The 14,236-nt window shown below is 40.7% G+C and overlaps 1 protein-coding gene across 4 annotated transcripts in view; it reads left to right on the top strand.

The window, feature by feature from the left end:
- Nucleotides 1–14,236, top strand: part of sema5a (sema domain, seven thrombospondin repeats (type 1 and type 1-like), transmembrane domain (TM) and short cytoplasmic domain, (semaphorin) 5A) — a 225,063-nt gene that overhangs the window by 69,496 nt on the left and 141,331 nt on the right. For all 4 annotated transcript variants that reach the window (XM_059972528.1, XM_059972527.1, XM_059972530.1 and 1 more), the window contains exon 4: nt 13,032–13,249. In XM_059972528.1, coding sequence (XP_059828511.1) covers nt 13,096–13,249 — 154 coding nt within the window. In that variant the 5' untranslated portion in view covers nt 13,032–13,095. The remainder of the gene's footprint in view (nt 1–13,031; nt 13,250–14,236) is intronic.

A 14,236-nucleotide genomic window follows, 5' to 3' on the forward strand; every position in this document is an offset into this window, starting at 1 on the left:
GCTTCAGTACCGAGATTTATCTGTGAAACTCAGTCTCTCCATGTCAAGATCAGTTTTCTAAGTTCTACTCCAGTTTCAAGGTTTACCTGTGAAACCCTGTCTCTCTGTGTCAAGGCAAATTCTGCCTGGCTTCTGCATTCCTGCTCTCCCTCCTGTTTGCCATCCAACGCTCACACCCGCATCTGCATCCTAACTAAATCTCCGTGCCAGTGTCCAGTGCATGGGTTCGCCTCATTCATTGCAACAGTTAGACAATTATTTCTTGACTACAGTTCTACCCTCAGTACTATAATTCCAAGCAAACTCATGTCCGATCTCCTAGACCTGACACTCAACAGCTTCCTTTTTAACTGGATCCTTGTCTTACTGACCAATAGACTGCATCCAGTCCAGACAGGCAGTAACACCTCTGACTCGATTATCATTAAAACTCATTCCCCACAAGGCTGCATCGTCAGACTCCTGTTCTACTTCTAAATCTGTGTCCAGATTCTGCTCTAACTCCATCTGCAAGTTTGAAGTTGAAATTCAAGTTTTTTGTCATCTGACTGTACATATATAAACCAAATGACACAACATTCCTCCAGAACACAGTGCACCCACAAAACATATATCACATGCAGCCCATAAAACAAAATGTTACCACAAATAAGTTAATAAGTAAAATCCAAAATACATGTAGTGAGCAGCATAGGTAAACAGTAAACAGATTGCTGATCCAGTAACGAGACCTCAGTGGTGGCAGGGTATTCATTAGTCTCACAGTCTGAAGGAAGAAGTTGTCACCCAGTCTGGCAGTCCTAGTCCTGATGTTCCTGTCGCTCCTTCCTGATGATGGTGCGTCAAAGAGATTGTGGGCTGTGTAGTAGGGATCCTTAACAATGCTTTAGGCCTTTTGTATTCAACACTTACAGTAAATGTCACAAGTGGGGGAGACCCTATTGTTCCTCATGGTGGTCTTCAGACAATGATACAACCGCCCAGGTGCCACTCCTGTAGAAAGTTGTTAGAATGGAGCTGGGGAGCCTTGCATGCCTCAGTCTCTTCAGAAAGACTAGATGCTACTATGCCTCTTGACTAATGAGGTGTTGTGGGTCCAGGTTAGATTGCCTGTTATTTGCACACCAAGAGACTTTGTGCTGTTCACTCTCTCCACTGCAGAGTCATTATCATGCTTTATTGAAGGCTACAGTCATCTCTTTTGTCTTGTCCAAGTTGCTATTCTCACACCATCCAAAAAGCCTCTTTACCTCTTCTCAGTATGCTGACTCATCGTTTTTGCTGATGAGACCGACCACTGTTGTATCATCAGTGAACATGATGTCACAGACCTAGGGGTGGTGGGGGGCACCAGTGCTCAGCATGATGAAGCTTGAGATGTTGCTCAATGATTTTGAGCTGCTTGCAGAGGATACCATATCTCAAACAATGATTTGGAGTATATGAAGGAGATAGAGTCTAGTGACATGATGTCATGACACCAACCTTTCCCTCAATGTCAGGGTAAAAGGAGCTGGTCATTGACTTAACCTTGTACGACCTCAGTGCATTGTTGTAATGAATTGATCTGCATGAATGAGATGCGAGATAAGTTTTTCACTGTACCTCTGTACGTATGATAATAAACTAATTTACAGTTTAATTATGACTTTAAATCTGTTAGCTAAAGCAATAAAATCATGATGTATCTTTTAATTTCTTGCAAATATTGTAATGTGACAGAATTAACTTTGTGAGTAGTTGCTCTGACTAAGCCAGTATTTAATCTGTACATGCTTGACAATGAATACACGTATAATCTGCACTGGTACATTTGTTAGAAAGTCTGACCAGCTGGCTTTTGAAATATGAATATTTAAACCAATTAATTTATTGATTTAAAATTTCTAAATAATGCTAAAATGCCCCAATTTAAGTCATAATTCATATATTTAGCAGAGAATCAGTTTGTTCAACCCATCATGTTCATGCTGGCTTTCAAGTCCCCATTTAACTCCATTTTCAGCACTTGACCCACAACCTTCTAGGCTTTAGCAATTAAAGTACTCACGTCGATAGTTTCTAGAGGAAAAATACAGTCTACCCCATCTCTTAACTGCTTGAGCTCAGGTAATGCCCTATTACCTGCACAGCTCAGTCTCTTCCTTTCCATAGTGTGTTTATCAATATTACATGCAGTAGTCTAGTTGTGGTCTAACTAATAAGTTGTTGCATAGTTGTTCTGCTTTTGTATTGTATTCCCTCAGCTAACGAGGGCAAGTATCCTGTATGCTCCCTTTACCACATTGCCTACTGTTGATGTTGCTTCAGTAATCTGTAAACTTGTACACCAAGATCTCTCTGTTCCTTAATACTCTCTGTGGCCTTACTTTTGAATGTGCTTGTCCTAAATTCATGAGCCCAAAGTTCATAATATTATAGTTTTATGATTAAATTCCACACTGATTTTACCCAATTATCAATATCATACCAATTGATGAAATATAGTATCCTATTGTGAGCAGCTAAAGAAATCAGATCACTATACTTTGGAGTTGTGAAGAATGAGGAATAATATTTTTGGAAGGTGCAAAATCCTAAGGGACATAACAGAGCAGATGTTGAAGTGTTTCAATGAGGTGACAGACTCTTGAATGAGGTGACATAGTTTCAAATTAAGGGGGTAATTTTTTAAAAACTGAGATGTGAAGGAACATCTTCTCAATGAGGATGGTGAATCTTAGGAATTTTCTACCCTGAAGAGTTATGGAGACTGGATCATTGAGGGTTTTAAAGAGGAAATAGATTTTTTTTGAAAGATGGAGAGTTCTGGGGAACTGACAAGAAGAGGAACTGAGGCCTGGAACAGATCAGCCATCATCACAAGAATGGTGGAGTAGACTTGAGGGGCCGAGTGGCTTATTTCTTCTGTTTTATTCATATGTCAACAATCTGGTTTCCTTTGATTTCCTGTGCCTCTAAATAGCCCACCAAAGACTAATCTTCAAGGTCACCAAATGCAACTAATATTTAAAGCAAAATATTCCTTGTAAACAGGAGGCTTAGAGTGAATCCCTTAGTTGCCAGGTTGCAAACAGATCTTCCAAATTGACTGTTGCAATGCGCCCATGCGATTTACAGAAGGAATTCTACTGGCAAGGCAGGCAGCCTTGATGTCTTTACTTGGGCAAACTGCCGTCTTATATCAAGGACGTTAATGAAGTGTGAGGACCAACTTCCATCGAGCTCTTGGTTCAACTTGCTGGTTGTACAGCATTAATATTTGGACCTGCAATTTTTTTCCAGGCTTATCTCTAGACCAAAATCTTTGAATCATATGATGTCAGAATTTTAAAATGTTAAAACTTTAAAAACCTGTGTATGTTGGACAAGGGCAATGTGTATGATGATTGTTTTGAGAGTGCACCATAATTGGCTACACAATAATTTACATAAGGTCATTTACAGTTGTACTTAGCACTACAATAAAATATTCTTCCTGTCCATATGGTCTGTTCTGGCAAGGTGATGCTGCAAGTTAGTTTTGTAGCAGGATGCAGGTCCTTTCAAAGGTCTTTGTGATGAGTGATTAGTCTTAGAATTTTTCCAGTTGAGCCATCACGGGCTTGGCTTTTGTCGGCTGTAATACTGAATTCAGTAAGCTGTGTTTTGGTATAGGCAATAATGCATGCAGTTGTTAAATCTGGAGATATTAATAATTGTTCCCTGTGCTTTCAGGAGTTTGTGGCTAATATTGCTACGACCAAACAGAAAATGCCATTCAGCCACCTGTAATCTTATATATCAACTGTGTTAAAATATGTAAGGAGGCATATAATATTTGACTGTAGTATAAAATTACATTTTAAATTGAAATAAGCGGAGTGTATGAGCATAGATTACAAGAGATCCATGCTTAACAAAAATAAGCTACAATCTTACTCAATACATCAATTTTTTTATTTGACGTTACTGTTATTTTTGGCCCAGCAGAGTAGTTCACTGCTTAATACTGTAGTTAGTATAAATAATAAGCATTTCTTCCATAGATGTTCTATCCTTGAAAATCCAGTCTGACAGTCAACATTCCCAAATTTCTCTTTCCTGATGTTTCCTCTTACTTGTGGATTTGATCAAATTTTTCTCTTGGCCAGCAGCCCTAGTTGTGTGTCACCCATTCAATGCAGCCTAAAATTTTTCCAGTGACTTTACATTATACACTAATTGTTAAATGCGGTTTTGAATTTTACCTACTTTATTAATTCTTGAACTGCAAATGATTTTTTTTTAGTAATCTGATGTTTAGCCTCTAGTCCTAACAATAAAAACTTGCATTCTTTTATAGAGAGGAATCAGAGAAAATGGAAGATAATTTTAAAAACTAAGCATCACAGCAAGAACTTGCTTGAATACAACTAAGGAAGATGAAGGAGAAAATACATTTTTTAATAGTAGTTGAATAAACAAAGAGGAAGCTGTATTCAGAATGGCATCTTCTGAATTAACTATATTTTGTTCAGAAAGCATTAAGAGTGTTCAGAACCAAACAAAAAGAGGCACTGAAGTAGAAATAAAGAATTAAGATGACAAGAAAGACATAAAGAATTGGGCAATGATTAACATGATATATCCTTGCCCACAAAGAACTCGAAGATTTACTATATTCAAGGCTGCAAAAACTTTATCTACCTTTCTTATTCTTTTATCAGATTTTCTCCTCAATCACATTGCCACTTCATATTAGATTTCTATTTTTGATATCTCTTAGCAGTATTGTCTGGAAATTATTGCCAATGTAATGTTTGTTGTGCATTGCAATTGAGTCTCATCAGAACTTCCAAGCACACGAGCTCCATTTCAGTAGACACCGCATGGGCGAGGGAGGCTCCTGACATACGTAATGATGTTTTATAGCATACAAGCCACAATTGATGTCATTAAAGCAATTTTGTACTGTGCACACATGAAGGACTTGTTTGTGATACTTCTGTGCATTTATTCTAATGAACTATGGTTGTATGGTTCTAACTCTAGCTACTTGAGTCATCTTCCTGAACTTCTTTCATTCTCCTCCCTAATCATCATTGCTGCACCAATATTCTTAGCAGCTTCCCTCAAGCCTTCTGCTTTATCGTTTCTCCTACCATAATGTGCCATCTTTACTCCATTGTTGAGATAAAGCGATATTTTACCCACCCTGCTCCCACACGCTTTTCTCCAAATCAATGTTTATGATTTTGCTTTGCTTCTCCTCCCTCCTGTCGGCATGCTTGGAGATCAGAGAGGAATGGTCTTGTGCGTGATTACATGTGGATTAACATTAATGGAATCAAAATGCAGGGTTGATTGCAGACACTGAGCATAAAACCTCTCCTCCCCACCCCCCCACATCCCGTCTAAAGGACAATGTTACTAAATGGATAATCTGTTTAGGGTTATTTATGTCATAGACGAAGTTACTAGAAAAGAGTGGTAACACACATAAAATGCTGGTGGAACGCAGCAGGCCAGGCAGCATCTATAGGAAGAAGCACTGTTGACGTTTTGGGCCGAGACCCTTTGTCAGGACTGATGAAAAGAGTGATATATGGGTTAACTAGATTCATTAGTTCTCAAAACTGGAGCATTTGGAAAATGTGCAGCTATCTCCACATCTAGCCATTGAATCATTTTTACTTAGTAACTTTTCAAAAAGTTGGTAAAGCAACTGTTAAGTAATCACTGCTGGTGAAAGTGTATGCCTTGTGTAGAAGACTTTAGAGTCTATTGTGAATACTTGTAAATGGGTATCTTTTAAATGCATGATTGCCATTGTTAACTGGAAGCAGCAGATGTTTAATGGCTATCAATCTAAGCAATATATTTTATACTCCATTGTTTCTTGTCGAGTGACCTGTGATGAGACTACATACTCTATTGCCTGAGGGAAAAGAAATGTTATTCTTGCAGGTCACATTTATAATTGATTAGCTGAAGCATCTTGCATATTTTGTAGGGTAGGCAAGGAAGAGAAAAATTAAATTTCTTGTGATTTGAAATGGTGGGCAGGAGTATTTATACAATTTTGTAACAATTTCTTCTGATGTGTGTGTCAGACAGAAAAGTTTATTAGAGCTTTTCATCTTCCATCACGTCCATAGCACTGAAACCGGCTGCAGTGCCTAATGAGCTTTTCCATTTGCTGCTTTCATCTAACTCATTCGTATATTTTTCCGTTCCCTCTCCTGGCCTATCGAGTTTCCTCTTTAAGTATTAACTTGTTAATTCACATTCCTACTTTTTGTCAGGAAACAAGCAGAATAGAGAAATGGAGTTAATGTTTCGGCTAAATGGCCTTTCATTAAACCTGGCTATGATTAATGATTCCATATCCATGGATCTCTGATCTACCCCATTTTAGTTATTATTGTTTGTGGTTTGTTGGTACTTCCTGTCAAAATGTATCAATATTGAAAGTTATATTTTATTAAAACATTCTTCAGGTTTAATAACACTTTGTATTTTGTTGCATTCATCATGTGTATTCAGTACAACTAATATTTTATCGTCTACAAAGTTAGAGGTTTTTTCTCCCAATTCACATTGTTCGTGAAAATTGTAACCAGGCATGCCCTCTACATCAGCTTCTACAGAGCACCATTTAATGGAGGCAAGAGACTGCCGAAGCTGAAACAAAGATACAAATTGAGTATTAATGCTACTCAAAACAACCAACTGGGTTCCTTAGCATTTTGTTTTGAGTACCCTTAATACCTTTTTCCGGTGTGAAGAACTTAATCATATTCTGCTTTCTGTTTTGTAGCCCCTTGCTTCCTGTACTGACCCTAGTTGTGAATGTTCAATACGATCGCTTGTCAAAGGCCTTAAATCCAAATGTACTTTATACATTGCTCTTATCTACTCTTCCTGTTCAGTATGATTGATTAAGCACAGCTTTTCTGTTTTTTTGAAATCTGTACTGGGATGACTCATTTTTTTGGCCTCTGTGATATCTAAACTTTTATCTTTTCTGTCAGCAATGTTAAGTCCGCAGTTTTCTACACTTTATCTTTCTTTTTAAAGAAAAAAAATTGAGCTGTTGTTTTACTGTTATCTGTTTAATACAGGTGTCTCCTATTTTTTGAATGTTTGCTTTACGTCAACTCGTTGTTACGAAAGACCTACATTAGTTACCTGTTTTTGCTAACAGAAGGTGTTTTCACTGTTACGAAAAAAAAGCAGTATGCGCCGAGCAGCCAAGTTCCTCCCCCGGAACTGCAGTCTAGCCGGCATTGCTTAAACACATGCCTGTGAGCATCTGTGCTTTATGTCGATTTATTTTGTGTATCCGTTAGCAAGATGAGTTCTAAGGTATCGGAAAAGACTAAAAGAGCGCATAAGGGTGTTACACTTAACGTAAAACTAGACATAATTAAGCGTTTCGATCGTGGTGAACAAAGTAAGGCCATAGTTTGGCTAAGGCTTTGTGGAAGTTGACGAAGATGATGTTGAAGAGGTTTTGGCATTCCATGACCAAGAACTGAGAGATGAAGAGCTGATGAAGAGGAAAGGATAACAATTGAAGCTGAACTCAGTAGTGAATGGCCCAAAAGTGAAGACGTCCAGGAACTGAACGGGAAGCAATTGCGTGAGGTTTTTGCTGCGATTGACAACACTGCAATGATTGCAGAAAAATATGACTTTAATTTTGAAAGGGTACGTAGGTTTAGGGCATATTTGCAGGATGGTTTGAGTGCTTACAACGAACTATGATAGAGAAATGCGTGAGGCGAAGCAGTCAAGCGTACTGTCAGTTTTCAAGCTTTCCACATCAGCCTCAGCAGACGACAAACCTCGACCTTCGATATTGAGGCAGGCAGACACAGAAGAAGGTGACCTGCCTGCCCTGATGGAAACAGACGACGATGAGATGACACCCCAGTCTCCTCTACCTCCCACCACCCCAAACTCTGACAACTCAGCCTAACACACCATCATCAGTGTGCTCGCTCTCTTCTCGATTCCGGTAAGTGAAACTACACTGTACATACATTATTTCTACTTTATATAGGCTGTGTATTTTTGTGTTATTTGGTAGCTTCATAGCTTAAAGGTACTGGAAGAATGCTTCTGCCGGGAGCACTTGCGCCATGTGTTTTTGCCGTGAGTATTTCTGCCGGGAGCACTTGCGCCATGTGTTTTTGCCGTGAGTATTTCTGCCGGGAGCACTTGCGCCATGTGTTTTTGCCGTGAGTATTTCTGCCGGGAGCACTTGCGCCATGTGTTTTTGCCGTGAGTATTTCTGCCGGGAGCACTTGCGCCATGTGTTTTTCCCGTGAGTATTTCTGCCGGGAGCACTTGCGCCATGTGTTTTTGCCGTGAGTATTTCTGCCGGGAGCACTTGCGCCATGTGTTTTTGCCGTGAGTATTTCTGCCGGGAGCACTTGCGCCATGTGTTTTTCCCGTGAGTATTTCTGCCGGGAGCACTTGCGCCATGTGTTTTTGCCGTGAGTATTTCTGCCGGGAGCACTTGCGCCATGTGTTTTTCCCGTGAGTATTTCTGCCGGGAGCACTTGCGCCATGTGTTTTTCCCGTGAGTATTTCTGCTGGGAGCACTTGCGCCATGTGTTTTTCCCGTGAGTATTTCTGCCGGGAGCACTTGCGCCATGTGTTTTTCCCGTGAGTATTTCTGCTGGGAGCACTTGCGCCATGTGTTTTTGCCGTGAGTATTTCTGCCGGGAGCACTTGCGCCATGTGTTTTTGCCGTGAGTATTTCTGCCGGGAGCACTTGCGCCATGTGTTTTTGCCGTGAGTATTTCTGCCGGGAGCACTTGCGCCATGTGTTTTTGCCGTGAGTATTTCTGCTGGGAGCACTTGCGCCATGTGTTTTTGCCGTGAGTATTTCTGCCGGGAGCACTTGCGCCATGTGTTTTTGCCGTGAGTATTTCTGCCGGGAGCACTTGCGCCATGTGTTTTTGCCGTGAGTATTTCTGCCGGGAGCACTTGCATGAGGTTTTTGCTGCAGTGGACAGTGCTGCAATAATTACAGAAGAGTATTCCTACGTTATATAGGCTGTGTATTTATCAGATCATTCCTGCTTTTACAATACATTACTGTTATTTTAGGTTTTATATGTTTTTTGGCATGATTTGGTGGGTTATTTTTTGGATCTGCGAACGGTCACAAATTTTTCCCGTATAAATAAATGATAATTTCTTCTTTACGACATTCCGGCTTACAAACCGTTTCATAGGAACGCTCTACCTTCGAATAGCTTTTGCTACTCTAAATTATTCATGTGGACTGATGCTTTACTAATTCCCTCAAACTGGACAAAACCTTAGAAATACAGGGGAAAATGTGTCTTTATAAATGGAATCAGCACACACAAAATGCTGGTGGAACGCAGCAGGCCAGGCAGCATCTATGGGAAGAAGTACAGCCGATGTTTCGGGCTGACACTCTTCATCAGGACTCAGGACTCGGCCCGAAATGTCGACTGTACTTCTTCCTATAGATACTGCCTCACCTGCTGCGTTCCACCAGCATTTTGTGTGTGTTGCTTGCATTTTCAGCATCTGCAGATCTCCTCGTGTTTGTGCCTTTATAAATGGACATGTGTGTAATAGGTGTGAATAGTGTTTGGATCTGGGCTTGGAGAGAAAACCTTCAAGTATTTTCCTTTTTTTTAAAAAAAAGCCTCCAATTTGCTGAAAAGGCAAGTTATGAACAAACCATGTTAGAAATATTCATTGTGCAGTTAGAATCTGCAGAGACCAACCAAGGTGGTGGTTTAGGTTCAGATTCAGTGTCAGAACCTGAAGATGTTGCAGATGAACAATACTTAAGAAGCAATAGAACAAAGGAAAGAGGAAGGGACAAATGCAAAGAAATATAATTATCAAATTAGTGGGACTTCAATTAAATTAATTAAATGTCTGATGTGACATATTAATTAAAGGAAGAGGGCTTTGTATGATAATGTGAAGCACTTGAGAACAAGTAAACAGCTATTATTTCTTTTTCAAATTTATGGAGGTAAAAATCACTTTTTTTGGAGTGGTGCATGATAATTGTTATTCTGTGTGACCGGAAAAGTTTGACTGGGCACTTGTTCTTCCTGTCTAAATGTATCAATCTCATGATTTCTGTGATAGGGCAGATGGCATGGGATCATTTCACTATCCAACATTCCCATTAAAACTGGAGGGCTGAAATGCGTGAGTGAATCACTTGCATCTTAGGGCTTTTTTTGACTGGCACGAAAGTGACAGTCAACACTTCCCAATTCCTGTCTAGTTCCTGTGCTTCCCTCTCTTTATTGTCCATTTTCAGCCCCCCTCCAGCTTCTGATTTCCCTAAAATGTCCACATCTATTTCTTGGCATCTCGTTTCCATCATTATCCCTTCCTTCTCAGACAACGATTCATTCTCCCAGTCCTGACTGAACCATTCCAGTCTCTGCTTGTGCACCCCCACCTCTCAGATGATGATCTCTATGTGTTCAAAGGGCCTGTGAGAAACCACCTTCTCCAAACTTATGGAGAAGAGGCTTGGGGAACATAGTTTTATCCAGTGAGCCAGTGACCAAAGCAATTGTTGACCCGTTACACCTATGCCATAGTAAAATTCCCCAAATGGGTTCATAGATATTGTTGTTGACTACAGAGTCAGGCACTCTGCCAATCATTCCATGCCAATCACTTGCTTATCTATACTTGCCCACAGTAATTCCCTCCATGCCTGGCTCATTCAAATACCTGTCCATATGCCTCTTTGAATATTGTTACTGTTCTTGCCTCCACCTCCTCCTCTTCCAGCTTATTCCAGACACCTCAGTTTCCCTTTAACCATCTCCCCCTCACCTTAAACCATGCCCTCTCATTTTAGACCCCCCCCCCCCAATGGACTACAGTCTCTGTTTTCCCCTATCATGTTGCCTCTCTGCCACCCTTGCACCAAGGAAAACAGACCTAACCTATCCACTTTCTCCTTGTATCCAAGCCCCCCTCCCCCAATCTGGACAACTGATTTTTATTTTATTCAGCTAATGAATCAGAAGCTTTATAAGAAAAACCTTGATTTCTGAGCTCAACATTGTTCCCCAATTAGCCCTGGGGATTTTCTCTTCTCCCTAACCCTTTGCTCCTTCTGACCTTCTTGCTTGATTGAAATTTAAGTCAACCTGGAAATGTCACAGGACTGAAGGAAATGCATAATCAGGATCTCTTCAGTAACGAAGCAAAAATACATAGTATAAAATGCATAGTATGGTGCAATGTGTATTTGCAGATAATTTACTGAAGAAGAAAGCTCTCAAATTTCAGTCATCATTTTAGAATGGAGGTTGATTTTAAAACTTCCATGTGTTTTTCTTGTGCAGAGGTTTTATGCTAGGTAATTGAAATGAAAGTACATTGAAATACTCTGGCGTTTAATATGGTGACTACATCGATTCAGTAAATATTAGCTACATGACTTTGGATCAATGCTATATCTGATTTGTACTCTTGTGTTTGCAGCACTAAATTGAAAACTGATTGTCAGTTCAAAGATTTTGATTAGTGAGTCTCCAAGATTGTGTTAACCACAGAGGAGCTGAACTTGAAACAAACCCTTTTGAGGGAGATTCATTTTGCAGAGCATAGTCACTGAGACCTAGGAAATTCAGCAACTTGTTAGTAGGTTGGTGTGTTTCAATATCTTTATAGTGTCAGCAACTGACAATGATTTAAAAAAAGTCATGTCAGAAAAGTTGAGTGGAAATGCATCTTGTGTAAACTTCAGGCATCTCTTAAGGGATCCTACCATCAAACACATCTTTATCCCTGCTGCCCCCCCCCACCTCCACTTTCTGCAAGGATTGTTCCCTCTATGATTCCCTTATCCATTCGTCCCTCCCCACTAATCTCCCTCCCGGAACTTATCCCTGCAAGTGGCCTAAGTGCTACATCTGCCCATACACCGCCTCCCTCACCTCCATTCAGTGCCCTAAACAGTTCTTCCAGGTGAGGCAACACTTCGCCTGTGAATCTGTAGGGTCACCTATTGTGTCCGGTGCTCCCAATGCAGCCTTCGCTTCATCAAGCACCTCTGCACCATCTGCCACAAGTGGAATTCCCAATGGCCAAACATTTTACTTACAATTCCCATTCCTGTTCCAACGTGTCCATGGTTTCTGCTTGTGCTGTGATGAGGCCACCCTCAGGGTGGTGGAGCAACAAGTTGTATTCTGCCTGGGTACCCTCTATTTCTCCTTTCGGTAAACAAATTTTTCCCCCTCTCCCCATTCCCCACCCTGACCTTTTACTTCCACCCACCTGCTTATTACTTCCCCTTGGGTCCCCTCCTCCTTCCCTTTCTTCTATGGTCCACTCTCCTCTCCGATCAGAATCCTTCTTCTCCAGTCCATGACCTTTCCCATCTTCTTGGCTTCAGCTATCACCATTCCAATTAGCCTCTTTCCCGTCCCCCACCATTTTATTCTGACATCTTCCCCTTCATTCTCAGTCCTGAAGAAGGGTCTTGGCCCGAAACATCTTTGTGGATGCTGCCTGACCTGCTGAGTTCCTCTAGCATTTTGCGGGTGTTCATTTGGATTTCCAGCATCTGCAGATTCTCTTGTGTTTGTGTAAAATAAAATGTGAGTCAAAATCAAGTCTGCTCCAGGTAAATGGAATATACAATTGCACCTGCCATGTTAAAAATGACAACTTTACCAGGAGTGCTAGCCTGATTAATTTTGTTCAAACTTTCTGCACTTGTAAGTTTTACAAACAAAATTAGAAAGTGAAATGAACAGTGGAGCAAACAAGCCTATCTAATGGTAGACTCGCATGGAAACTTTGGAGGTACAGCTGAAGAACAGATTCTGCAGGTTCCACGTTATTGAGAGGATAAGTGAAATTGTCATTCTTGTGTAAAAGGAGACAATTTGTTTCAAAGCTATCAGAGGAAACTTATATAACAATTATAGCTGTATTGTTCAGAATCTGACACAAAACTTTTATTCAGTAAAACAGCTTGTATGTGAAATGACTTGGATCTCATTGTTGTTTACATTTTATTATAGGTCTCTCCAGATGCACACAGAAAAGGAGTAAAGCGAGTGGGGAGAGACTATTGCCAGGCATACCATGGCTCCTGTAAAGAGCAATCGATTCTGGATACTTGTGGTTGGCATTCAAGGTCTCTTTGAGCTTGTGGAGGGAGTTAGGAGCAGTAGGTTATCTGCTTCAGTGGAACATGTAGACTGTCGGCGAGCAGAGCATCCTGTTATAATGCACAGAGGTAAGCACACAATGGAATTAGTTATATTGTTTTACATAACATTGGGAATTTTTAATATGTCATTTGTCATTTATTTGCTAATTGATGGAACTGAAGAGGCAGAATTTATGATTTAAGTCAATTGAGCAGTAATTCTTTCACCATGGATGTCTGGAATTGTTGCCTGATTTACATAACTAGGCAGGGTTGGATCTCTGGGCCATCATCTTTCCTTTCATTTGACCTCAGCTGGGTTCAGTAGATGGCATTACAGTAGGATGTTTTGGCTGTAAGATGCTGCTGCAAACTTCAGTTTTGCATTTTTGTGAATTAAGCTATGATTCCAAAGCTTGGATGCCAGAATCAAGGCAGAATTTGGATGGTTGGTGGTCATGGGCCTAGTTGGGACTCGTGCAATGTTAGGGTAGGAATGTGGGGTGTAGGGGCGGGGAAGAAGATCTGGTTCTATGTTGTGGTCTTTTGGGTGAACATGATGATCAAAATCTGAATATTGGTGGGTTGGGGTGTGGAAGAGGACCAGGGACTGTCCTGTGGATTGTCCTAGGTTGTGGATGGGTAATGGAGAATGGGACCTGTGCAGTGACAGGAGTTTGAGGGTTTAGTAACAAGGATCAGGTCATGTAAGAGTTGAACTTAAGAGTTTGGGATGGGAAAGAGGATCATGCTCTGTACTGTAGTGGACTTGGGTTGATCTATGGGAGGATTAAGAATTAGATAATGATGCTGTTGGGTGGGGTGGGGTGCAATTGAATGGAATTGGAACCCAAGTAATGTCCAAGCTTTGTAAGTGAGGTGGGATAGGAAGGAAATCATGACCCATGTTGTGATTTGGTTACAAGGGATGAGGAAAAAGGATGAGGGTCAATGCTGTGGTTTGATGGGAATGGATAGAAGGATCAGGTTGTGATGAGGTCAGGAAAGTCCAGAGTACTGTCATCCCTTGGTATCTGCAGGGGGATTGGTTCCAGGACTGCTCGCGGATACCAA

The sequence above is a fragment of the Hypanus sabinus genome, chromosome 6, assembly GCF_030144855.1.
Source record: "Hypanus sabinus isolate sHypSab1 chromosome 6, sHypSab1.hap1, whole genome shotgun sequence".
NCBI lineage: Eukaryota > Metazoa > Chordata > Chondrichthyes > Myliobatiformes > Dasyatidae > Hypanus > Hypanus sabinus.